Here is a 25,929-nt window from a genome sequence, read left to right as displayed (position 1 = left end):
GAGAGGAGGGCTCACGGGCTCTGGGGAGGGAAGGGCCATGCACTGAGGACCAGGACAGATTTCTGGAGTTTTATTTGAAACCTGGCTTTGTGATTTCTTGGGGTGTGTCCTTGAACAAGGTACTTTAATCTTTGAGGCTCAGCTTTTCATAGGCGGAAAGGGGGACCAGCCCATCGAGGACCTCCAAACACAGCAGAATAATGAGAGAGCACGTCTGCTGTGTGCCAGGCACTGTTCTAAGAACTGCCTGGGCCAGCGCTCCCAGAGAGGTTTTATGGTTTTCCGTGTTTTATAGATGAAGGAAAGGGCACACAGAGAGGTTAAGTGAGTTTTCCAAGTTCACACAGCTAGCATGTTGGGGACCTGGGATTTGAACCCTGGTAGTCTAGCTCTAGAGTCTCTGTCCTCAGGCACATGCACTGTGGCTGGCCAAGAGGTAGAACAATGGAACACATGGCTAGGAAGCCAAAGGCTTAAGAATTAAAGAATTAAGCCATAGTTGAAGAATTTATGCAGAGTGCATTTCTTTTAAGTTGTAATTCCTCAAAGAGACCACATGATGGAAATTTTTGAAAAAGCAAGAGTGCAGGTAGTTATCCATTTGAAACCTCAGGTTTCACAAAGCACTATTTTTTGTTTTGTTTTGTGTTGTTTTATCATCCATGGAAATGATTTTACTGTTTGGTTAGACTGCCTTGCTTGGAAATGTGGCACTGAGTTTGGTTGTTACACCTCTAACTGGGAGAAGTTCAAATTCTTACCCAAAAACCATCCTCATCCAAATTTCACTCTCAAGCCTTATGATATTCCAGGAAATTATTTTTGGAACATACATGATTCTGATCTGTTCCAGATGAATGGCTTTGTAATTGAACAGCGAGTCAAGTCAGCCTTTTGCTGTCTTGGGGGAGAAGACCAGGAAACACACTCACCTGAAAATGCCCTGGGCCGTATTATATCCCTGTTGTAACCCATGTACTCATCTCTGAGTATGATATGGGTCTTTAAGCTCATCCTGCAGATTTTTGAGGATGTCAGTGATTGTTTTGTGAAGTGATGATTCTGGTATATGGGCACAAACTTGCTTTCCATCGTAACTCTAGTTTCCCTGAGGTATTAGTTAAAACCTCATTGGCAGAGTGAAAATGTCAATATAAAAATTATTCCAAAGACACCAGAGTTAAGAGAGGACAGTTACATTAAAGGAGATTAGAACAAACAAATCCAGTTGGTAAACTGAAATATTTATAGCAGTTATCCTCCTATAAAGAAATGTCTTTTATCACAATGAATACTGCCTGCATTAACTTTATTTTCCTTATAAAGCAGTTGGGCATTTGTCTTGCATCTTCACATGGCAAAAGCATATTTTTAAATATTATCATCTACACTTGTTATGAAAGTATGGAACTAATAGCTCTCCGTGATCTTTGTGAAGGAGAACTCAGTAAGTGTGTTCCTGGTTCTTTCTGCCCTCCTGAGAATGGATTCCATTTCATCTCTTCTGCTTTGCAGCTCCCAGAATGAAGACGCTTCCTTCCATTTTGACGGGAGTGGGTACTCTGTCGTGGAGAAGTCACTTCCGGCTACCGTGACCCAGATAATCATGCTTTTTAATACCTTTTCACCTAATGGACTTCTTCTCTACCTGGGTTCATACGGCATAGTAAGAGTCTTTATGGGGCCCTAGGCCCTACTATATATACACATTTAGATTGCTATGTGGTTGTTTATGTTTAATGAGGATTTACTAATTAAATATGTACATATGTATGCCATACAGTTTTTATGCGCATATGCTAGTATCAATGTATTTGTGTGCTAAACAATTTCCTCATTTAAAATTATTTATTATCATTGTAGAACCTTTAGAAAAATATAGAAGAACAGCGAGTAGAAACTGGCCTTCTAGTCTTTATAGATGTCAATTCAACATTTGTTATTAAATTTTGAGCTCAAATAATATGTCTTGTTCTGGGTTCACTGTGACCGCAGTGACATTGTTTGAATTCCATCCATGGGAATTTCATGTTCTTGTTTGCATCTCATGTGCTGGTGATTTCTGTCTTTCAATCTTTTGGTTTTGTTTTTTAAAACTGGCCCCTTGTCAGTCTGAATGAAAAAGATACAAGGAGATTCCATTTCTCTTACTGAATTGTAGATTTTGGTAACAACGGATGGTGTTTCGTTTATATTAGTGTAGTGTTCTAGAAAGCCTTCGTGGGCATTTTTGGTTTCATCGCCGATAGACCTCTGGCTGTGGGGCCAGATCCAGTTTTCTCAGTTTGACTTTAGAAGGTTTCGGCCATCCCTGACTTGAAGGGAAAGGGAAACTTGGGATAAAGCTATAACCTGGGGAACTGTGTTCTCTTCTTTACAGAGAGACTTTTTATCCATCGAGCTGTTCCATGGCAGAGTGAAGGTTACGACTGACTTGGGTTCAGGACCCCTTACCCTTTTGACAGACAGACGTTATAACAATGGAACCTGGTACAAAATTGCCTTCCAGCGAAACCGGAAGCAAGGTAGAGACAGATGGACTCACCAGATGGCGGTCACCCTCATAAGAATAGAAATCTTGTCAAAATCAGCAATCTCTATTCCACAGTAGTCTCCTGGGTATTGGATGATAGTCTACTTGAAAGCCAGTGTTGTCTTTGGAATACTAAGCAACAGGATTCACATTTTGCTGGAGGAGTGTTATACTTGTATTTGCCTGTGATTTCCAAGTGTGTTATTTAACATTAAATGCTAAATTGGAATCAAGAATCAAATCCATTCTATTTTCTTCTACACACACTGCTCTCATTTAGCAATGGGTATTGACTTTGATAGAGAGGATTTTCACTTGTCCTTCAATAACCAAGAACGTTAGCTGATCAAATTCATAGAATCTAGAAGAATATGCCTTTGTAAATGAACTTTGTTGCCAGAAGTTTGCATTTTACCTTAACATGGAAAGGGATTTCCCTTTTCTTATCTCTTGTCTGTGCTCTCCTTTTAGGAGTCCTAGCAGTTAACGATGCCTATAACACCAGTAATAAAGAAACCAAGCAGGGCGAGACTCCGGGAGCGTCTTCCGACCTCAACCGTCTAGACAAGGATCCGATTTATGTGGGTGGATTACCAAGGTCAAGAGTTGTAAGGTATGATACTAAACTGCAGAATTTTCGTGTCCCTGATTTCCAACCGTATTAGCTTGCTACGGCTGCGAATGGATTGTATCACAAACCAGGTGGCTTAAACAACAGACATTTATTATTTTCCAGTTCTAGAGACTGCAAGTCCAAAAGCAAGGTGTTGGCAGGCCTTGCTTCCTTTTGAGGGCCGTGAGAGGGAATCTGTCCCATGCTCCTAGCTTCTGGTCGCTTCAGGGATTCCTTGGCCTGTGCCCTGTGTCCACACTCCCCCTTTTTATAAGGACAACAGTCACGTTGGATAAGGACTTCCCCTAATGACCTCATCCTAACTTGATTACCTCTGTAAAGACCCTTTTTCCAAATGAAGGTCACAGTCACACATAAGGAGGATTAAGACTGCCATATCTTTTGGGAGGACACAGTTCAACCTGTAATCTGCTTTTATTTATTCAAAGTACTCTATGCCGTGTGACTTGAGAAGTAAAGCAGACCTTCTGCAGAAATATTAGTGATTTTATATGTATTGCCTTTAGAACATCTAAATCCTGTTACCATGCAATCTTTGGAGACCCCACTTGCTGTCATACTTGCTTTGTGACTTGAATGATTTACAGAAACTTTGTGTGGCTGGTTCATTGTCCTCAGTTTTGTAATTTTGGTTTGTAATTAAACTCTAAGGTTCTTTCACACCATTAAAAAAAAGACACTTATGAAAGTCCAATAGTTAAGGTAAGACGGCTTGCCGGGAGTGGGGTCATTAAATGTCCAAACTGGGCCATTCAGCGTAGTGGTCAGCAAATGTCCATTTGTAGCAGTGCTACAACGTCTTTAGGTCAGGTTCTTTTATAGAATCCTCTTACATGGCACAGAACTGCAGCCATTCAGTTGCTATGATGAGCAGCCTTTCGTAGAGAGAGCCACTTCTCCACTGTGCCCCTTCTTTTTGCCAGGAATCTTGGAAAGTCCCAAAGAACACAGTTTGCAACCACAGCCACCTCCTGATCTTAGAATTGAATCCATTTAAACCTCAGTGGAGTTTGTCACTTGCTAAGTCTTACCTCCCTGCCAAGACAGAGCCAGGACTGGAAGCTGTCTCCGGATCCCATCCCAGATTCATGCCCTGTCATGCTGGGACCAGGACTGGGGTGTTCCTGTAGCCTCAGCTATGTCCTAGTACATCTGGACTTTGCCCAGATGGCCCAGTGTAGACAATGCAGAAAAGGACAGAAGCCCATATCACAGATGTTCTCAGTAGAACGCACTTAGGTGTCATCAAAGCCAGCCTCCTCATTTACATGGAAAGAACTCGAGATCCAGAAAGGCTGAAATTTGTCCAAAATCATGTAGTTGCTTAGCGGTCCATAGCTCATTGTTTCAACATGAGAAAAAAAAATGAGCTGTGACTGTAACAGGAAACCATGTTATTGCAAAGCTCTCCTGTGAAGAGCTGGTACAGAAGAGTGCAGCTGGGAGATGTTCGGTGGTCTCCATGATTTGGAAATGAGAACTGGACTACATTATAGCCTGACCTTAGCCAGGAGTGTGGAGACTTCTGGTAAGAAAAACGTGATATTGACTTGAACATTGAGAAATAGAGTTTCGGATAGTCCCAGACTTTACCACATGCAGTTACTTCCTTTAGGATAAAGTTCATGGATATGCAATGTAAACAACAGCCAATGACTTTCTTTTTTAGCAGTCAGATCCTGGGAAATGCATTACCTGCACTGGTCCCCTTGGGAAGCAAACTTTCTGCTCTACATGGAGACTGGATTTGAATCGGTGTGCTGCAAGGCGCTGTGCACTGTCTTTCTTATAATTGGCCTGTGTTTTCTGTGGGTAGCCATCCAAGTAGCCAAACTCACTAAGTTTGATCCCTTTCTCTAGTCCTAAGGAGAGTAGGAGAGTACTTGTTTGACCTAAAGTTCTCACTATCGATATTGTTCTTAGAGGGAGACCAAGATATTTCTGCAGAGTAACACATGGAAACAAGTTTTCCAGAAGTATAGGGTTTTTTTTTTTCCTTTTTCTTTTTTTGGGGGGCAGGATCTTGCTCTGTCACCCAGGCTGGAGTGCAGTGGAACAATCATGGCTCATTGCAGCCTCAAACTCCTGGGCTCAAGCAATCTTCCTGCCTCCGTCTCTGGGACTACAAGTGCATGCTACCATGACTGGCTAATTTTTTATTTTTTGTAGAGACAGGGTCTCACTATGTTGCCCAGACTTGTCTCAAACTCATGGGCTCAGGTGATCCTCCCACCTCAGCCTCCCAAAGTGCTGGGATTACAGGCATGAGTCACTGTGCCTTGCCCAGTGGCTTCGTATTCCTTCGTTCAAAAATGGAATTTGAAAATCCAAATTTTGTGGTTGTTCTCATGCCCTTCCCTACAGGAGAGGTGTCACCGCCAAAAGCTTTGTGGGCTGCATCAAGAACCTGGAAATATCCAGATCAACCTTTGACTTACTCCGAAATTCCTATGGAGTGAGAAAAGGCTGCTCACTGGAGGTAGGGAACATTGTTATTAATATTCACATGAGTTTTCTTAAGTGTTCATTGATTTATCAACATCCTAACGCAACAAACCAGTGGGGATAGGAAAGAGATGATGGGGAGACCAGTAGTGTCCTCCCCACGGGAGGTTTGGCCGCAGCTGGGAACTCACCATGCTGTTTCCATCTCCTCTGTGACCAGCCCATCCGGAGTGTTAGCTTCTTGAAAGGCGGCTACATTGAATTGCCACCCAAGTCTTTGTCACCAGAATCGGAATGGCTGGTAACATTTGCCACCAAGAACAGCAGTGGCATCATCCTGGCTGCCCTCGGCGGGGATGCGGAGAAGCAGCGCGATCGTGAGGAGTCACACGTGGTGAGTAGGTGCTCCTGAGCCCCAGTCTCAGGAAACGACTTCGGGAAACAATGAATGGAAAATGACGTACTCATAAACATTTATTGTCGCTGTGTTCCTGGTTGTTTATGGATGTGCATTTTCAAAAAGTAAAAGTTATTATTGCTGAATGTCATCCCCTTATGAATCAATGATTTCTTATATTGCATAATCCATCTTCCTTGTCTAGTGACTGAGGAAAAAGTTATTTGCTGTCTACCTCTAATTTTTTAAAAACTCATTCAGAAAGCATATACTGAGTTTTCTTCCCCATGTTGTGGTCATTTCTCTTCATTCCAAGGCTAAAACAGCAGTCCTTAAATCCTGTTGAGGTCTTCAGTCTACTGCTGGATGAAGCAAGATTTTCTTTATCTATTATAGGATTGAAAGGAGCAGCAAGAGAAATGTGGCCTGTAATAAGCACAGTAAACTAACATGGGACAGAAGAGAAATGACAACCATTTTCCTTATTTATATTCCATTTCAAGAGCATAGGTGATATTTCCCTCATCCTCTGCTCAAATGTGTGTCTATCACATGATTTGAAGAGACTTTACAGAATGTTAGCAAACTGTCTTAACCAAGTTGAGTTCATGCAGCTAAAATCTGTAGAATGCCACCTTGTACTCTGCAAGGTACTTTACAGACATTGCTGTGTAATCATCACAACCTTGCTGCAAGGGGAATGCTGCTACATTTTGCTGAGGAAGAAATGTGTTCAGAGAGCCTCGTAAACCTGCTCGAGGTCACACCGCTGGTATGAGTCAGAGTCAGGACTGGAACACCAGTTTGCAGAACCCAAACATGTCATGACATACTGGGGGAAGGGCTAACAGTGACTAAGACTGGTTAAGGAGCTCCATTGATTTCTCTCTTTTTTTTTTAAATTGAGCTGAAATGTATATAACCTAAAATCAACCATTTCAAAGTGAACAATTCAGCAGCATTTAGTGCATGCACAATGTTACGAGGCCACCTTTTCTATCTGGTTGCAAACATTTTCATCGCTCAAAATAAAAGCCTGTGCCATTAATTAGTCACTCCCCATTCTCCTCTCTCCCCACCCCTGGCAACCACCAATTTGCTTTCTGTCTCTATAGATGGATTTATCTATTCTGGATATTTTGTACAAATGGAATCATAGGATGTCTTGCATCTTTCACTTAGCATTTCTTTGAAGTTCATCCCCATTGCAGTATGGATCAGTGCTTCATTCTTTTTTACAGCTGAGTAACATTCCACTGTATGTACATACCACAGTTTGTTCATCAGTTACTTCATGGATAAACTTTGGGGCATTTCTGCCTTTTAGCTATTATGTATAAATGCTGCTATGAACATAGGTGGATAAGTATTTGTTTGAGTCCCTGTCTTCAGTTCTTCTGTGTATGTATTTAGGAGTGGAATCACTGGTTATATGGTAATTCTATGTTTAACTTTTTGAGGAACTGCCAAACTTTTTCTCCATTAGTCTTAGTAAAATTACTTTCAAATCAAAGTGTGCTTACTAAGTCAGCAAAAATGAATGATATTAGCCATTGCTAGCAAGAGTGTTGTGAGACGCTCACATTCCAATCCTTCTGGTGTATAAACTACCTTTTTTCAATGTCTAAAAAAATTAAAAGCTTTAAATATTTTCACATCCTTCCAATGTTTAATTCTACTTTTCATAATGTTAGAAACAACCTCACAGGCAAAACAATTAAATATTCATATGTATGGTAATAAAAAGTTGGAAACTAAATTTCATGGATAAAAAGACAAATTACAATATACCTACTCGATGGTATCTAATGTAGCAATAAACAATAAGTATGAGGCAATGCAGAAATGGAAATCTTTGACATCTTCAGTGATAATAGCATAATGCGGAACATAAATTATATGAACAGAGATTAGAAAGTAACATACAAAATTTAAAATTGTGACAGCTGATGAGATTCTTAAGGAATTGCTCTACTGACTTGATGTTAATCTTCTCACATTATCTTCATAAGACGAAAGTTTTCTAAATCACATAGTGATGTGTTTTGTCGGGAAATTCTCTATGCAACCTCCGCAGCCCTTCTTTTCCATCATGCTGATTGGAGGCAACATCGAGGTACATGTCAATCCTGGGGATGGCACAGGCCTGAGAAAAGCTCTCCTGCACGCTCCCACGGGTACATGCAGCGACGGACAAGCACATTCCATCTCCTTGGTCAGGAATCGGAGGTACTTGTACGCGGCAAGGCAGTGTGTAATAAGGGTGTGGTGAGCTTAGAGGGAATGTGGAAGGAACCTTGCGGTGGTGCCCTGGGCGGCTAGATGACTGGGGTCATCGGCATCCAAATAATTCTAGAACCTTGCTAGGATTGTTTCCTGGGAACCAATTTCATCTGCTTTGTAATAAGATACTTGTAGAATTTTTATAATTAAACAACTTTAACTCTGCCCTTTACTGGGGCCCAGCATAAATTGTCTTTACACTGGATTGATTCTGTGGCAAATAGTACTACACTATTAGTAAATAGTATTATATCAATAGTAAATAGCATTATATCAACATTCCTGTATATTTCTCTCCAAAACTGTAGACTGAATGCTTTAAAAGCACACTGGACATTTTCATCATAGGTAAAGAGGTTAAAAAAAAAAAAAAGAAAACCTCTCCAAAAAGCAATCTCATTCAATGGATATTTAATAACATTCCATTCGTTTCTGAAAAATGTTCAATTGTGAGTTTTAATTTTCAAGATTCACCTTTTTGGTCACAGACAGCATCTTGTTAAAATGTACCTTTAGGGAACGTTTATTTTCAGTGAGAACTTGTGGGAATTATGAACTAAAATGGAATTATTATTTCATTATGTTTAAAGCTTTTCATTTATTTTCTCTGTTGGACTTTTAGAATGATCACTGTCCAATTGGATGAGAACAATCGTGTGGAAATGAAGTTGGGCCCATTAGTAGAAAGCAGGACGATAAATATGTCCAATCTGTACGTCGGGGGAATTCCAGAGGGAGAGGGGACATCGCTGCTCACAACGAGAAGATCGTTCCATGGCTGTATCAAAGACCTGATCTTTAATTTGGAGTAAGTGTACCTGCTCTCTGCATGTTCTTGCACTTTCTGATCTTTCATGGTGAGTGCTAACATTAATCTGAAATCTAATTTTACTGTTTGAGATTGAAAATTTTGCAAGTTCCCAAATAATGAGTGAACCCCATTATTCTATCATGAAAGGCCCCCCACATGGATTTTAGAATGTTAGACAGATCTGGTCATCATACTTTAAAAACCATCGCTGAACATTAGCTCTCTGTGACTGTCCATAAAGAGCTGGGATTTAAATGCATTTTTGACATGCATTTGAAGGAACGTAGGGATTTTGTGATGTAAGTCTCTTGCTGTCTTGAGAGCATTGCTTTGAAGGAGCTGTTGACTATGGGGCTACTAGCAGCTTCAGGTTGTTAATGGCTTCTCCCAAGACAATTACTGTGTAATTAAGAACTGGAAGCCTCCATTCCCTGTGTGGAGCTCATGATGAAGAAGAGAACTGGCATGTGCCCATGAGCAGTTCATTCCTCCTTGCTCATCCTCTGCCTCTGGACAGGGTGCTGATGGGAGACAAGCTGTGCTCTGGGACCAGCATCTGCCCAGGAGAACCTGGAAGTGCCCTGGGCATCAGGAAATTGAAGCTCCCTCCTGGCTGGGTCACTGACTTGCCTAGTGACCTTGAACAAGGACTTGGATCTTTCATGGTCACAGTGTCTTCTTCTCTGTGAAATTACCTCTTAGGACTCCCTGAAATTTGCAAGAGTAAAACCTAGCATTGGGTTTCAATACAATCATAATGTCAGAGCTCTGGTTTAGATTTTTGTACAGGTTTATGTTTATTCCCCTAGTTGTCTGTTCATTCATTCATGAGGCATCTTCATGCTCCTGAAAGTCATGGGGTTGTGAACTCAGTAGAGCAGAAACGTTTCTGTGAAGTTCCCAGCTGTGCCTGGGAAAGTGCCAGGGGGACCTGTGTGGGCACAGGACACAGCACAGGAGCTGCAGAGTGATGGTGCACGTGACAAGCGTAACCCATGACCTCCTGGCGAGGGGAAGCATGTAAACGAGAAGTCAGTGTTTCGTGGAGGTCACCGTGCAGCGCTTGGGAACTAGAGACAGAAACGTGTCCCTGCAGCAATCCAGTCAAGGCTGCAGGAGGAGGCGACAGCATCAAAGCCGACCTGGGGGGTGCTCGGGAATGGCCAGGGTCTAACATGGGGATACGCTAGGCTGGGTGCCATTGCAAGCAGAAGCATCAGACAAGAAATATCTAAGGTAGCATGTCTGGACTCCGAGTCACAGTGAAGGATTGGCACTTTGGTTACTCTAAGAGAAATATATACATGGTTTTTAATTGATTTTCATTGTACAGTTACCAGATGACTTGGGTTCATGGACTGGTTTGTGATAGCCTAATTTTGAAAACACTCTCGTTTCTGCCTAGACTTTTGGATTTCAACAGCGCAGTTGGCCATGAGCAAGTCGACTTGGACACCTGCTGGCTGTCAGAAAGGCCTAAGCCGGCTCCCGATGCAGAGGACAGCGAGCTCTTGCCAGAGCCCCGGGCTTTTCCAGTAGGAGCGGCTTCCTTTACTATCAGTCAGGTCCAGTCAGCAAAGGAGGGCCCAGGACAGAGGGAGTTAAAATGGGGCCTTGCTGTAAAGGTGCTGCGAGAGCTGGAGCTGGAGCTGTGCTAAAATTCAGAGCAGGCATAGGGTGGGAAAGCGTGCCCCAAGCAACTCAGATGACACAGCCCAATTCATAGATTGTTGGCCCCAACACCCCGGCCGCTCATCAGGCTGATGCCCCAACACCCCGGCCGCGCATCAGGCTGATGCCCCACACCCCGGCCGCGCATCAGGCTGATGTAGAATATGCTTTTGGCAGAGCTTCCATAAGGACTCATTATCAATTTACATTTAGCTGAGAAAGCATGAAAATAAGTACTTCATGTAAAGCCATCGTGCACGTATTTGTTGCTTAAAAAAAAAAAAAGATTCAATTCATTTAGGAAAAGCCGGTTCTGGCCAAAGAGTTTGAATGGCAGCCATTGTTCTTTTTCATTTTCTCCCCTTGTGCTTTCTCTGTTGCCCTGGTGTAAAGTGTGCGCTCTAATAATTTAGAAGATGGCAGAAGCATTTGAGAGCAGGACCTTCTGAGCAGGCCCAGGCTTCGAGTTCAGGGCAGTTTTCTTGGCAGCATCTGCCTAGGCTGAGCCAGAAAACAGCAGCGGGGACCCCCGTGACTTGGGCAGTGTCAGGGCAGCCCGCGGATGGTTGCAGGGGGGTTCAGGGGCCCTTCCCACCTGGCTCCTCTTGTCTGCACCTTGCCCTGTCATTGTGGACCTAGGTTCACAGGTTCACACTCTGAGGCCCTGCAAAGCGCATCACCTGTGGGCACCTCCAGTTTTCCGGTGCTGGACTGCAGCTGATCTCGGCGGCTGCATCCTCAGGGCCATTCCCAGAGCTTCAGGTCATGGCAGGGGCCTAGGAAGACAGCAAGGCCTTTGCCCCTTAAGCCTGATGAAAATTCATAGGAGAGACTTCAGTGTCCGTATGAACTTCAGTGTCCGTATGAAGTTGAGTGGGATTAAGGTGAAAGACGGAAGCTCTAAGTGCCTTCTTCAGGGGGATGAAGGGCTGGCAAGTGCATCATTTAAACCTAAGATGGAGTGAGCACCAACAAGCATTGGTGGTGGCTGCTGTTCTGATGGGATTGCTTCGGAGATGGCTTTTCATGGCGGAACACGTGGGTCAGTGGGGTTCGGGCTGCGGTGGCGGCTGAGTGTTCCTGTGCTCTTACAGGAACAGTGTGTGGTGGATGCAGCTCTGGAGTACGTTCCCGGCGCCCACCAGTTTGGTCTCTCACAAAACAGCCATTTCCTGTTGCCTTTTAACCAGTCGGCTGTCAGAAAGAGGTAGGTATCTTTCTAATGTCCTTACGCGGTGTCTCATTGCTGGATGGACGGGGTGTTCTCCAGCCACAGAGTCTCTTCCAAAAGAAGGTGCTTCTATTTGATGATGAAGTGCTTGACTTGCAACCAAATGGCAAAGAGAAGGCAAAGAGATAGGAATTCAGCGTTGGTGCAAATCACAACGCTTTCACGGTGGTTCACGGGGGAGTCTGTGGTTTCTGCCTTTCCCCTTCTGGAGGGTGGCTGGTTTCCCCTCTCTGTGTGCACGTAAGTTAAGCGTGTGGGCGTCTAAATCAAGCCTCCTGGATCTATTACTATTTGGACTTTCAACCCCATTCCACTTTACGCATTCCTTAGTCTGATGTCTTTGTCTACCCAAACTCTTACACTGTGGTGGCCAAAGTCCTGGGTGCCACACCTACCCCTCTGTGCGCCTTCTGGCCCTCATACCTGCCTGTCCCTGGGACCCTTCTGCCAAGGGAAGAGCTTAAGGCCTGGAGCTTGGGGCTCCCAGACTCCATGTTGCTCCTCTCTCCTCCTGCGGTCCTCCAGCTCACCTGCCAGGCTTGCCTGCAGACTCTGCCATGCCCTGCCTGTCTTGTCGTCATTGGCTGTGAGTGCCACCCCGTCATACCCCTTAGACCTGGGCTCCTGTCTGTCTTCTGCAGCTCCTGCCATCCCTCTCTGTGAATTCAGCAGCTGCCTAACCCCTGACCTTTCCGTGCTCAAACTGTGATCTGTGAAACGTCTTCCCTACTCCCTCCTCAGCCGGCCTCTCCCATCACCATACCCTTGACTTCTTCACAGGTATCCATCCCTCTCAGTCTCGACTTTAAAAGCCTCCTATTAGACAATCCCTTTCTTCTCGTTTCAACTCTGTGCCTCCCCACTCCTGCAGTTTGTCAGTTCCCTGGAGACCTCTAAGCCACTAGCCCTAATGCCCTCCCACCACCATCTCCCCTCTTCTCTAGCCCCACATCACAATTCATCCTCCAGGTAGGTTCCAGGCCAGTGTTACAGGTGTTCCTCTGCAAACTCCCTTACTCCTTTGTCTCCCCCACTCCTGCGAGCCCAGGTAAAAGCCAACATGCCACGTTCTCTGTGCCGGAACCCACACTGGAGACCAGGCTGAGGAGATGGACGTCTCCTTTCCAGCTGGTTTGAGCTGCATATCATGGCTGTCAATCTCAGATGGAGCCTCCAGACAACATAGAGAACCAGTGCATTGCTCTAATATGCTTATGGTTTTTATTCTCCATGACGACTTGCTCATAGCTGCTCTCAGCTCAGAGCCCTGTGCACCACAGTCTTTCTTCACACCCCAGCTGATGACTTGCCCCATTGAGAAGAAAGAGATCCTTCATCTGTCCACCACCAAAAAGACCAGCCCCTGCTTTTGTTCCTGACCCTCTATCTCTTCTTCTGCTACCACAGATGAAGGGGTCTTTGTTCCTAGCAAAGCCCACCCAGCCAGCCCCAGCTTGTCCTCTGGATCCCACTCGCCCTCTCCTTCCTAGGACATGCACAGCAGCCACACCTCACTCCTCAGTGCACACTCCCACCAGCACACAGATGCCACCATCACCCCATCGTCATCAGTGACAGCAAGAGCAGCAAACAATTGTACTGGAGGTTGACACAGAGATTTTACACAGATGATCTAATTTACTCCTCATAATTCTCCTGTGAGGAAGGTGTTGTTATTATCTCCATTTTACATATAAGGAGATTGAGGTATAGGGAGCCTGAGACATCTGCTCAAAGTCACACAGCTGGTAAATGGTAGAGCTGGGATTCAAACCCAGGCCTTGTGGCTTCAGAGTCTGTGCCTGTACAGTAGTTTCCCCTTCTCCTTGGGGGATACGTTCCAGGACCCCCAGTGGTTGCCTGAAACCTCGGCTAGTACCTAAACGTCATATACACTGCGTTTTCCTATGTATGCATATCTATGATAAAGTTGAATTATAAATTGGGCACAGGAAGAGATTAACAGTAACTAATAATAAAATAGAAGAATTATAACAGTATGCCAGCATCACTCCTCTTGTACCTCGAGGGCATTATTGAGTAAAATCAGGGTGACCTGAACACAAGCCCCGCTGTACTGCCACAGTCGATCTGTGAACCTAGACGACTATAAAGTGACCAAAGGGCACATGGCTCATATGGTGTGGAACCGCTGGACACAGACGGGATTCACTTCCTGGGCAGGACCGAGTGGGATGGTATGAGACCTTGTCACGCTACTCAGAGTGATACCCCATTTAAAACTTACGCATTGTTTATTTCCAGAACTTCCCATTTAATATTTTCAGACCTCAGTTGACTGCAGGTAATTGAAACCTTAAAAAGTGAAACCTTGGAAGGCAAAACCGTGAATAAGAAGGGACTGCTGTAACCTCTACGCTGCACTCCCTCTCTCACTTTGACTTCTATAGCAGAACCCCCAGGAGACGCCACATCCCCCTGCACACACATGCGCAGTACCTGGCTCTGTTTCCCACAAGGCGCTCAAAAGAGCTGCCCTTTCCTCAGGGACTGTTTCCTCGTTTAACCATCTGGTCAGCCTCCCGCACACCCCCAGCTGCTCTTGAGAGAATTACTGAAGACCCCCATGTAGCTACGTGGTACAGGGCCCCCTGCCCTGGGCTCTCAGCAGCCCGTGGACTTCCTTGGCTGTCACAGCCGCACACTCTCCTGGTTCCCTGCTCTCTCTCGGCCCGCCTTCCTCAGTCTCCCAGCTGAGAGTGCTGGGCCCTTCCACACGCTCTCCCAGGATGGCCGTCTATGTTCCGATCACCTTAAAATGCCACCTAGATACGGCAGCACCTACCCGTGTAGCTCTGGCCTCCACTTAGAACTCAGGGTTTGTGGGCCTACCGGCCACTCGAGATCTCCGTGTGGACTCGGACAGGTTCCAGGGTCACTGGACATCTCTGTGTGGACTGGGACAGGTTCCTCAGCCACTCGACACCTCTATGTGGACTGGAACAGGCTCCTGGGCCTCATCGCCCCGAATGGAATTCGCAGGCTCCCTCAGTCCTGCTCTTCTGCTCTTTGCCGTTGCCGCGGGCACGATCACCATTCACCTGGTTGCCCAAGGCCCAAGCCTAGAGGCTATTTTTTATTTCACCTGTTCTCACTCTTCAAATCCAGTCCATTGGCACATCCTCTTGCTTCTTCCTCCAGAATGTTTCCTGAATCTGTTGAGTCCCCGCCGCCACCCTGGTCTAAGCCACCCACCCCTCCCTATTGGCTGTCGCAACAGCTGCCTGATGGGGCCCGCTTCACCCCGACCCCTGACCCGTTCTGCAGTTTAGACAGAGGATCTCTGAAAGGGATTCTCGGTCACTCCCCCTTTCAGAGCCTTCCTGTGACTTCCCACTGTGCTGAAAATCAACTCTCAAAGCCCCTCCTCCCTATGATGGAGCCACATCCACCCTCGTCCTGTCCCGGGGTGCTCCCGTGGCACCGTGGTCCCTCTGATGGGGCCCACCCAGGTGTAGCCTTCCTGCACACCTGCAGTGGCTCTGGTTCCCCCGCGGCCTCAGGTGGGCTTCCTGCTGCCCACTGTCATCAAGCCCCTTACTTTGCAGGGGCTTGCCCCTTTCTGTCACTCAGAGCTGGGCTGAAATATCTGCTTTACAGAGCTACCCGCGTTGACTACTTAAGGTAGCCACCGGTTGGCCTCTACAGGACCCACTTTAACTCTCTGGTGTGTTTCTGTATTAGCTTCATGAGCAAAGGGATCTGATCTTCCTCTTTGTTCATGGCTCTATCCTCATCCTAAAACAGCCTGGCACACAGAGGTAGGCAGTTAAATGAATGGATGTGTAAATGGATGAAGGAATGAATTCCCCTCTTTCCTGAGATGTTCAGTGTAAACGCCGAAACAATTGTGGAGTCCTCTCTTTGAGGTTTTAAAAATGAAAAGTTAAAGTTTTCTTTCTCAACGCTCAGCGCTTGTTTTTTCCAGGCTCTCGGTTGAGCTGAGTATCCGCACGTTCGCCTCCAGCGGCCTGATTTACTACATGGCTCATCAGAACCAAGCAGACTACGCCGTGCTCCAGCTGCACGGGGGCCGCCTCCACTTCATGTTTGACCTCGGCAAAGGCAGAACAAAGGTCTCTCACCCTGCACTGCTCAGCGATGGCAAGTGGCACACGGTACGATCTCAGGAGGCTTGTGCTGGCTGCTTCTGAGTTTGGTTCCATGTATCACTGGGGTTCACTCCATTTCTCAAAGGCACATTATCCCCGTTCATCTCTATCTCGCCGTGCGTGTCTGGTATCTCCCCCAGAGACTGCAAGTCTTAAAGGCAGGGATCTTTGCTGCTTCTGAAATACCCCCAGGGCCTTGCTTAGTACCTGACATGAAATAGACACTCAGCAAACATTGGCGGGATGAACAAAAGGTACTAGACATGTTCTCAACTTGGCAAGGAGTATGTAAAGCCTAGCCTCCCCTCATGGCATTTGCTTTCTGATAACCAGGACTCTGGACCACTTTCTGGTGTGCAGCAGGCTTTACCTGTGCCTGTAATTGTCCAGCTGGGTTGTTCTTGTCCACTGCCCAGGAAAGCAAATGCACAAGGAATGGCAGGTTTTGCGGCAAAGAAAGAGTTTCATTATTGCAGAGGCAACTTGCCAGGAGATAATTGTCAAAGCTGCCTCCCCAAGAATTCAAAGACTAGGGTTAAACCTTGTGCAAACAAGGATAGTTTGGCAGCCAGGGGATACAGAATGGCAAATGCTGATTGATTGGATTGGGGAAGAAATCATAGGGGGTCGAAGTTGTCTTCTTGTGCTGAGTCAGTTTCTGGGTAGGGGTTACTGCTCTGGGTCGCGCCATTGGTTCATACTGAATGCAAAGTCTGAAAAATATCTCAAATGCCAGTCTTAGGTTTTACAATAGCAATGTTATCTATAGGGGCAATTGGGGAAGTTATAAAGTTTGTGACTATTGGCTATGTGATTCCTAAGTAATAAGTAGTTTAAAAAGGCAAATTATAAAACAATGACTGGTTAGGGTTTAACTATGCCTACGTCTTAGCAGAAGAAACAATGGCTGGTTAGAGTTTATGCCTGTATCTTAGCAGAATTCAGGCCCCTATCACAATTCCAACCTTGTGGCATTTCCTTAATTTTACAGAGGTGATTTTGGTCCCTGAGCAAGGAGGGAATCAGTTTTAGGGAGGGACCATTATCATCTGTTTTAAAGTTAAACTATCCACTAAATTCCTCCCATTTCCGGAAGGCACTGTTACCATCTTTGTTTTAAACTGTCAGCTAAATTCCTCCCATAGCTAGGTTGAATTAGCAAAGACAGCTTATGAGGTCAGAAGCAAGATAGAGTCAGTTATGTCAGACTCCTCTTACTGTCATCATTTTTCTATGTCAGGTTTCTTTCACTGTTACAGTTTTTGCAAAGGCAGTTTCATACCTGCCTCCTTTCTTCTGCCAGGCTCAGCCGCTTTTCATCACCAACTGTCTAAAAATTTGAACCACCCTTTAGCATTGCATTCAGGTTGTTACAGCTCTCAGAAACAGATGTTGCATCTGTTAAAGTTGATACATCTGTTAAAGTTTTCTCAGGTTCCTTAAAAATTATGCATGTTTGCACTTCGCTGTAGGTCAAGACAGACTATGTTAAAAGAAAAGGCCTCATAACGGTTGACGGCCAAGAGTCCCCCATGGTGACCGTGGTGGGAGACGGAACCACGCTGGATGTGGAGGGTTTGTTCTACCTAGGAGGCCTGCCCTCCCAGTACCGGGCCAGGAAAATTGGAAATGTAAGCAGCATTTTCTGTACTGACATTTTACCTTTGTTGTGGTTGTGCTTATTCTGTAGAAGAGCATAGCTCACGGCATCTTTATGTATAAATTACCTTGTTTGAACCTGGGGCTCGTAAAGAAGTTGACTTTGCAGGCATGTCCACAGATCATGTGCCAGCGCCGCCCCTCAGAACCCGATCAGCCTTTTAGTTAATGAACATCTCCCTTTCCGCGGCCACATGGCCACAGCACAATTCAGGGAAGCCTAGCAAATGCGTATTCGCACATTAGTAAACTCGGCATTTTTTGATTTCCACGATATTTCGCTAAAATAATAGAAAACACTTCCACGGCATTATTAGCAAAGATACTCAAATGGTAGCTCTAACTTAGACATTCATGTGAAGTATTGTGGCGAAGTTTTTTTTTTAAAAAAAGATAACATTTTAATGTGTTTTATTGAGACCAATCTGATGAAGTGGAAGGAAAATGTGTCCAGGCCCTTCTCGTTAGAGTCACCACCGTCTACTCTTGCATGTCATTTGGCTTAGATCACCCACAGCATCCCTGCCTGCATTGGGGATGTGACGGTTAACAGCAAACAGCTGGACAAGGACAGCCCGGTGTCCACCTTCACGGTGAACAGGTGCTACGCAGCGGCCCAGGAGGGAACGTTCTTTGATGGAAGCGGATACGCAGCTCTTGGTATGTGTTAGCAACACTCTGGAAAGCAGTCCCCGGCGGAGCCTGGACTATAAAGCAATGTGGATCTGAGAGTATGAGACAGGACCCGCTGGACAAGGCTACAGGAAAACCACATTGAGTTCAGTATTCCAGTTGATTCCTAATTTCTTGGCGTAAAAAGCCTTCTCAGGTCTTGTGCTATCTGGATGGCCTGACAAAGTCTCCCGCCAGGAGCAGTGTGACTCCTGACAGAGGCCAGACACGGGGTGCTAGTTTCATCTGTGCTTTCCCCAGGTTCTGTAATGCACACTCAGTGTCCAAGTTAAGAAAGGACTTTGAATTAAAAATCAGCAGCATAAAATGTCTAGACCAGCTGGTGCCAGGGAGGCTGTGCAGAAGTTTGGGTGGGGAAGAGGGGGAAGCCAGCAGAACATCTCTCGTTCACTCTGCGCTTCCTGTCTCCTGTTCCTGGGACTCAGGCTCCAGCCCCGCTGGGCAGGCCCTCCGTGGCCTCGGTATGCCTCGCACCCCCCGGGTATGCTCTGGGGATACCACCTTCCCCCCTTTTCCTTCAGCCCTGGTCATGGTAACAGCTGCCTGCTTGTGGCCAATAGCCCCAGTGTGGCTGCTCAGCTCTTTTTATCACCTGAATTAAAAAATCATTCCATTCAGTCCCCACCTTTAACAAATTTAGTATGGACTCTGATACACTCAGTAAATGATGATTCCTCCAAGTACACAGATACTAGGAAAATAAAGTGGACTATTCTTAGATGATGATAAAGGGATTCCAGGGATCAAATCCCAACAGCCCACGGAAAAGACTGCCACAGGGAGGACGTGTCCACAGGGTGAGGCAGGGCCACGTGCTTCTGCGGCCACAGATGAAGGAGACGCCTGGCTCTGCTCTGGCCTGGCTGGCTGCACGCGTCTTCTTTAAAAGCTCCACGATGTGGAAGCCGAGACTCAGAAGGCAGGAGTGACCTGCTGGTGGGGATGGAGCTGGATCCAAAGGAAGAGCTAGAGCCAGGTCCCCCGACCCTTAGCCAGGAGCCCAGATGCTCAACCTGGGCCTGGCAGCGCTCACCCTGACTTGGGCCGTCCTTGTGTGTTACAGTCAAAGAGGGCTACAAAGTCCAGACAGATGTGAACATCACACTGGAGTTTCGAACCTCCTCGCAGAATGGCGTCCTCCTGGGGATCAGCACTGCCAAAGTGGATGCCATTGGACTAGAGCTTGTGGACGGCAAGGTGGGTGCTTCTTCTCCATGGGGTCTTCCTCCCCCCAGTGTCAGAGACAGAGCAATTGAGAAACAGCAGATTCAAATTCACAACTGTCTATTTTTATGGAGTCAAACAATGGTCCCATTACTATTTAAAAAACAGATATGGCTACAAAAAAAACTTTTTTGTTTATTTTTTAAAAGCTTTTCAAAAATAACTTTTTATATGTTTGAAAGTAAGCTTTCAGCAAAATTACAACTATAATACAAATAACTTTTTTTCCTGAACCATCTGAGAATAAGCTGCTGACCTGATGCCCTATCCCTTCTAATAATTTTTTTTAACTTTTTATTTGGAAATGATTACAGATTCATAGGAAGTTGCAATGAAATGTACAGGGAGGGCCCCATGCACCCTTCACCCAGGCCCAGGTTTCCCAGTGGTAGCATTATGCATTTTTTTTGAGACGGAGTTTTGCTCTTGTCACCCAGGCTAGAGTACAATGATGCAATCTCAGCTCACTGCAACCTCTGCCTCCCAGGTTCAAGTGATTCTCCTGCCTCAGCCTCCTGAGTAACTGGGATTACAGGCATGCACCACCATGCCAGGCTAATTTTTGTATTTTTTAGTAGAGACCAGGTTTCACCATGTTGGTCAGGCTGGTCTCGAACTCCTGACCTCATGATCTGCCTGCCTCACCTCCCGAAGTGCTGGGATTACAGATTACAGACATTATGTATTTTTCTAGCACAATCAAGATACTTAATTGTATCAATACCAAAAGGTTCCCCCTTAATACCCCATCATGGCCATACCCAACTCCTGTTGCCCTAATCCTAGGCAACCGCTAATCTGTTTGCTGTCCCTCTAATTTCTGTTTCGCCAGTGTTATATCAATGAAGTGACGCAGTAGGTATCCTTTTGAGATCAGCTTTTCACACTTAGCCTGACCTCGGGAGGTTCATCTGGATGGTTGTGCATCTCAGCAGTCCGTTCCCTTTTGTGGTGGAGTATTACTCCATGGGATAGACGTACCACGCTCTAATTTTTTTTAATGTAAAACACGTTATTTTTTTCTGTGACTATCTGCTCTTGCCTTTCAGCCTCTCATGTCCCTCTCCTGCTGGCAACAAAATGAAGTCAACAATTTGCAGTACTCATCCTTTAGTCTCCTGCTTGGAAACCGCCTCCTTCGCAGCTTCTCCCAGTTCTCACTTTCCTTCGTCTCCCCTTTGGGGCTGTCTGGGCACAGGCAGGATGCAGGGCAGGGAGTCTCGATGACCCTTTTCCTTTCTGTGGGCGCTCTCGTGGACAGCAGCTGAGCCACAGCTCAGTCTCCTGGGCTTCAGGCAGCCTCTTACAGTGAGTGGTCCTGGGTCTCAGCATTGCCCCTGCGTGGGGGCTGCTCCTGGAGAGTTTGGCCAGTGTCCCTTTCAGCTCAGGCCTCTCATCCTGGTTGTCACGGGCAGTGCCACCTCTTCATCTTCCCCCTTCCCCGTGGGGTCATGTGCAAACTTGGGGATTTCTGCCAAGCCACACAGAGGCCGTGGGGAATCAGGGATGGTGCCTCTCTGGTCCTCTGTCTATGTTTTACCAGCATTTCTGCAGCACTGTGGTCAGTGCTTCTTGTTGTGGGAGTAAGAGGCCTGAATTTTCCAACACTAGTGCCTCTTGGAAGGCAAGGAACAAGTCTCCATGTTCTAGATTCCCCGGGACTCAGTGGTGGTTTCTAGTATTTCCCTACTTACTCCCTGCTGGGTTTTGACCACCCGCTATGGTATCCTAGAGTGGGGGTGGGGAGGATCTGAAAGGTCATGTCTGACCTTTTGCCCTTCACCTCTTTTCCAATTCATATCAGAACAGAACTAACTTGATGTCATATTGCTGCCTCTCTACACTGACTTACAGCCAACTTTTTCCCTCATCTATACTTTAAAAACTTTTGTATCTATTTGCATGTTTTTATGTGATATCTAAAAAATGTTATCAGGGGCCAGGTACGGTGGCTTACGCCTGTAATCCCAAAACTTTGGGAGGCTGAAGCAGGAGGACTGCTTGAGCCCAGGAGTTTGCGACCAGCCTGGGCAATGTAGCAAGACCCCCATCTCTGTTTTTGAAAAATATTTTACTTAGATAAATAAAAAATTTAAAATGCAATCAGAAGTGTAATTGCTGCAAACAATGTAATTTTCTGTTGTATTATATATTTTACCTCATTGGATTATTATTTATAGTTCTTTTTTAACATTTTTAGTTGTTGCCTAAGGGTTTATGACCTGTATCTTTAATTGTCACAGTCCACCTTGAAATAATACTGAGAAGCTTCATATATAGTGTAACAATCTTCAAAAAGTACATTTGAAATCTCCCCTCCTGTCTTAGTCTGCTTGGGGTACCAGAACAAAGAACCACAGACTGTGTGGCTTAAACAATGGAAATTTATTTTCTTGCCATTCTAGAGACTAGAAGTCCGAGATCAATGTGTTGGTAAGGTTCTTTATTCGGAGGCCTCTCTCTTTGACTCACAGATGCCTCGTTGTTCTCCCTGTGTTCTCACGTGGTCTTCCCTCTGTGCGTGTTTGTGTCCTACTCTCTTGTAAAGACACAGTCAGATTGGATGAGGGCTACCCCGGTGACTCATCTTTACTTAGTTACCTCTAAAAGCTCCATCTTCAAATACAATCACATTCTGAGGGTCTAGGGGTTAGGACTTCAGCATATGAATTTTGGAGGGGGCGGTCTTCAGCCCATAACACCTTCTATCTTTTGCAAAGCTGAGATCTCTTTACTCGCTGTGGGAGAGCATCTACAGTTCATCAGAAGAGAGTTAGTAAATATTCGCTCATAGGTGCTATCAATAGGTAACACCGGGCCAGGTGTGGTGGCTCATGCCTATAATCCTGGCACTTTGGGAGGTTGAGGCCGGCAGATCACCTGAGGTCAGGAATTTGAGACCAGCGTGGCCAACATGGTGAAACCCTGTCTACTAAAAATACAAAAATTAGCAGGGCGTGGTGGCGGGCACCTGTAATCCCAGCTATGCGGGAGGCTGAGGCAAAAGAATCACTTGAACCTGGGAGGTGGAGTTTGCAGTGAGTCAAGACCATGTCCCCTGCACTCCAGCCTGGACAACAAGAGCGAAACTCCATCTCAAAAAAAAAAAAAAAAATGTATGACCAGCACCTCCAATAAGGCTATTAACTCCTAAAATGTCCTAAAAACGAGGCCTGCATTTAAGGATGCAATGTGCTCAGACTTGTGGTCCTGAAGGTGGCCATTTGCCCTTTCTGGAATTTGGGGAATAGTATAACATCTGAAATTTTTTTTTTTTTTTTTTGGAGACGGAGTTTCGCTGTTGTTGCCCAGGCTGGAGTGCAATGGCATGATATTGGCTCACTGCAACCTCCACCTCCCAGGTTCAAGCAATTTTCCAGCCTCAGCCTCCCGAGTTGCTAGGATTACAGGCATGTGCCACCACACCTGGCTAATTTTTTTGTATTTTTAGTAGAGACAGGGTTTCTCCATGTTGCTCACACTGGTCTTGAACTCCTGACCCCAGGTGATCCACCTGCCTTGGCCTCCTAAAATGCCGGGATTACAGGCGTGAGCCACCGCGCTCGGCCATCATCTGAATCCTTTAAAAGGCTCTTTTTCAAAATTATTTTCTGTTTCTCATGTTAGCTCTCCTTTTAAACATAATGCTGCAATTTTATCCACTCCAAGAGCTTGTACAAATGGACTGTGTTCCTTAAATACACATAAACTCACCAAGATATTTGCTTTGTTTAGGTCTTGTTCCATGTCAACAATGGTGCTGGCAGGATAACAGCCACGTATGAGCCTAAAACCGCCACTGCGCTCTGTGATGGAAAATGGCACACGCTTCAAGCTAACAAAAGCAAACACCGTATCACTCTGATTGTCGATGGGAATGCAGTTGGCGCTGAAAGTCCACACACCCGGTCTACCTCAGTGGACACCAACAATCCCATTTATGTTGGTGGCTATCCTGGTATGTACGGGTACCTGCTCTTCCACTCAAAAGGGGCACTGTTCCTGGAGGAAGTCTTAGTTCAGGTGGATGTAGAATAGGGATTGAGAAGGGTACATGGTTTGGGTTGACAAATCTTTTACCATTTTAGAAAAGCCATTTCAAATACTTAAGAATTCTTGGAAAACTTAAAATAATCTACACACACAAGTTAATCATTGGGTAAGACTGTGAGAACATGATATAAAGGCAGCTGGATGACTTTACCAAAGTAAATTTCATGACTCTCAGACTTGGGAGTCATTTTAGGGCTAGGGAATCATTTTAGGAAATAAACTCGTGACTCATCTCTCTGGTCAATTTTGGATTAGAATTATGTATTTTAGATGTTCCAAGGAATTGTTGCAAATAATAAAATAAACACCTGTTGTATGACTTAAGTTATAATTATGCCTTAAAATTTTATATATTAAAAGTTTTTGGCCAGGTGTGGTGGCTCACGCCTATAATCCTGGCACTTTGGGAGGCCAAGGTGGGTTGGATCACTTGAGGTTAGAAGTTTGAGACCAGCCTGGCCAACATGGTGAAACCCTGTCTCTACTAAAAATACAAAAATAAGCTGGACGTGGTGATGGGTGCCTGTAATCCCAGCTACTCAGGAGGCTGAGACAGGAGAATCACTTGAACCCAGGAGGCAGAGGTTGCAGTGAGCCGAGATCGCACCACTGCACTCCAGCCTGGGTGACAGAGCGAGACTCCGTCTCAAAAAAAAAAAGTTTTCTCTGAATTCTGCTATTCACTGACACCACATATGTGGAAAATATTCTTCTAATTTTAATAGTGAAAAATTTTAAAAACAAAATAACCCACTTGAGATTATTTCTGTTCCTTTTGTGCTATGGATCGCATTTCAACAAAATTAAGCAAGATTTGTCTTCTCTTCTTTCCTGAACAGCTGGCGTGAAGCAAAAATGCCTGAGCAGCCAGACCTCGTTCCGCGGGTGTTTGAGGAAGCTAGTGCTGATTAAGAGGCCGCAGGTGCAATCCTTTGACTTCAGCAGAGCGTTTGAATGGCATGGAGTTTTCCTTCATTCCTGTCCTGGGACGGAGTCCTGAACTTCAAGCAGAATCCGCAGTTGGAGTAATTGCTAGTATTTTGAAAAGAAGTGTTTGTGTGAATTAAGAGTCTCCTCAGTTCATATTTCATTTCCAACTCAGGTTAAGTGTTTCTGGGGAGAGATGTTGTGTTTATGTTACACTAAAACCACATGTGCAACAAATACCTCCATTAAATGGTCTAAAATGTACATTGAATTCCCTGGCTCTCTTTTTTAACATGTTTTTTTAAAAAAAAAATCTTTATACACATTGAATGTTCTGTTGATTACTTGATAGTGTTTTATGTTTTTCATTTTGAGCTTTTAAAAAAGTGTCAATACAGATGATAACAGATTAGAGTATGAAGCCTTTTATTTCTTCAAGAAAACTCTAAGCTCCAGTTTCTACAACAGACAAGCAATGTTCAGGGATTAATTCCAGATGAGCACACCAGCTGTTGGCCACATAACCTTTTAAGGAGGCTCCAGCAAGTCACAGGGGCAAAGGGAGCAAAGGAAGGAGCTGGACCCTCCTTGGACGTGGCCTTGTGCTATCAGGACCTCACCTAACAGCGCATTTTGCAGGACAGAAAAAAAGAAAAGATGGCATCATTTTAAGTTAGTGCTTCCTTTATTGTCAATTTTATTTTCACCACTTGGAATGAAACAGTTTGCCTTAATCAGCTACTTTTCTGGGATAATGTGTGTAATTTGAAAAGAGGGAACATTTAAAAACCATGTAAGTATATTATTTTAATGGACCAAGCAGCTGTAGACCCAGATTTCTGAAGTTGCATTCAGTCCCCTCCACATTCATTTTAGTTCTGCTCTGTGGCTGCAGCTCAGGTCACAGTGGCCGCTATCCAATCGTTTAGAAAAATGATCCCATTTTCCAAATGCTCACTTGAGCGGTCTCCACCTGTCTTAGCCATGACCTGCTTTTCCAACATGGAGGAGGCCAGAGTTTGTGTCTCTGAGCGATTTTGATTGGATAAACAAGGAATGCAGCTGTGCTCCTGGTCCCCGTCCCTGTTCTGTGCCTTCCCTATGTTTTTTGAACCCTTAGGGGGATTCACACCTCTTGATGGGTATATTTGAAATTTGTAATTCTTTCCCATTTAAATACCTGCATGAAGATGTTCCTTAGAGAAAGGCAGCTGCCAGTTGTGGACATGCTGATG

At 45.2% G+C, this 25,929-nt stretch overlaps 1 protein-coding gene across 2 annotated transcripts in view; it reads left to right on the top strand.

The window, feature by feature from the left end:
• The window catches only part of LAMA1 (laminin subunit alpha 1), a 165,800-nt gene extending 140,842 nt beyond the window's left edge, over window positions 1-24,958 (top strand). Inside the window, exons 49-63 of one of the 2 annotated variants that reach the window (XM_050767166.1) lie at window positions 1,516-1,666; window positions 2,381-2,525; window positions 3,005-3,146; window positions 5,532-5,646; window positions 5,833-6,006; window positions 8,087-8,238; window positions 8,915-9,100; window positions 10,509-10,638; window positions 11,869-11,981; window positions 15,955-16,144; window positions 17,611-17,769; window positions 18,304-18,457; window positions 19,554-19,687; window positions 23,450-23,672; window positions 24,607-24,958. In XM_050767166.1, coding sequence (XP_050623123.1) covers window positions 1,516-1,666; window positions 2,381-2,525; window positions 3,005-3,146; window positions 5,532-5,646; window positions 5,833-6,006; window positions 8,087-8,238; window positions 8,915-9,100; window positions 10,509-10,638; window positions 11,869-11,981; window positions 15,955-16,144; window positions 17,611-17,769; window positions 18,304-18,457; window positions 19,554-19,687; window positions 23,450-23,672; window positions 24,607-24,767 — 2,329 coding nt within the window. In that variant the 3' untranslated portion in view covers window positions 24,768-24,958. Of the gene's footprint in view, window positions 1-1,515; window positions 1,667-2,380; window positions 2,526-3,004; window positions 3,147-5,531; window positions 5,647-5,832; window positions 6,007-8,086; window positions 8,239-8,914; window positions 9,101-10,508; window positions 10,669-11,868; window positions 11,982-15,954; window positions 16,145-17,610; window positions 17,770-18,303; window positions 18,458-19,553; window positions 19,688-23,449; window positions 23,673-24,606 lie in introns of both variants that reach the window. The other variant, XM_050767164.1, reaches the window with a different exon arrangement.
• The last annotated feature ends 971 nt before the right edge of the window (window positions 24,959-25,929 follow it).

The sequence above is a fragment of the Macaca thibetana genome, chromosome 18 (genome assembly GCF_024542745.1).
Source record: "Macaca thibetana thibetana isolate TM-01 chromosome 18, ASM2454274v1, whole genome shotgun sequence".
NCBI classification, from domain to species: Eukaryota; Metazoa; Chordata; class Mammalia; order Primates; family Cercopithecidae; genus Macaca; species Macaca thibetana.
This window is presented reverse-complemented; position numbering and strand designations above follow the sequence as displayed.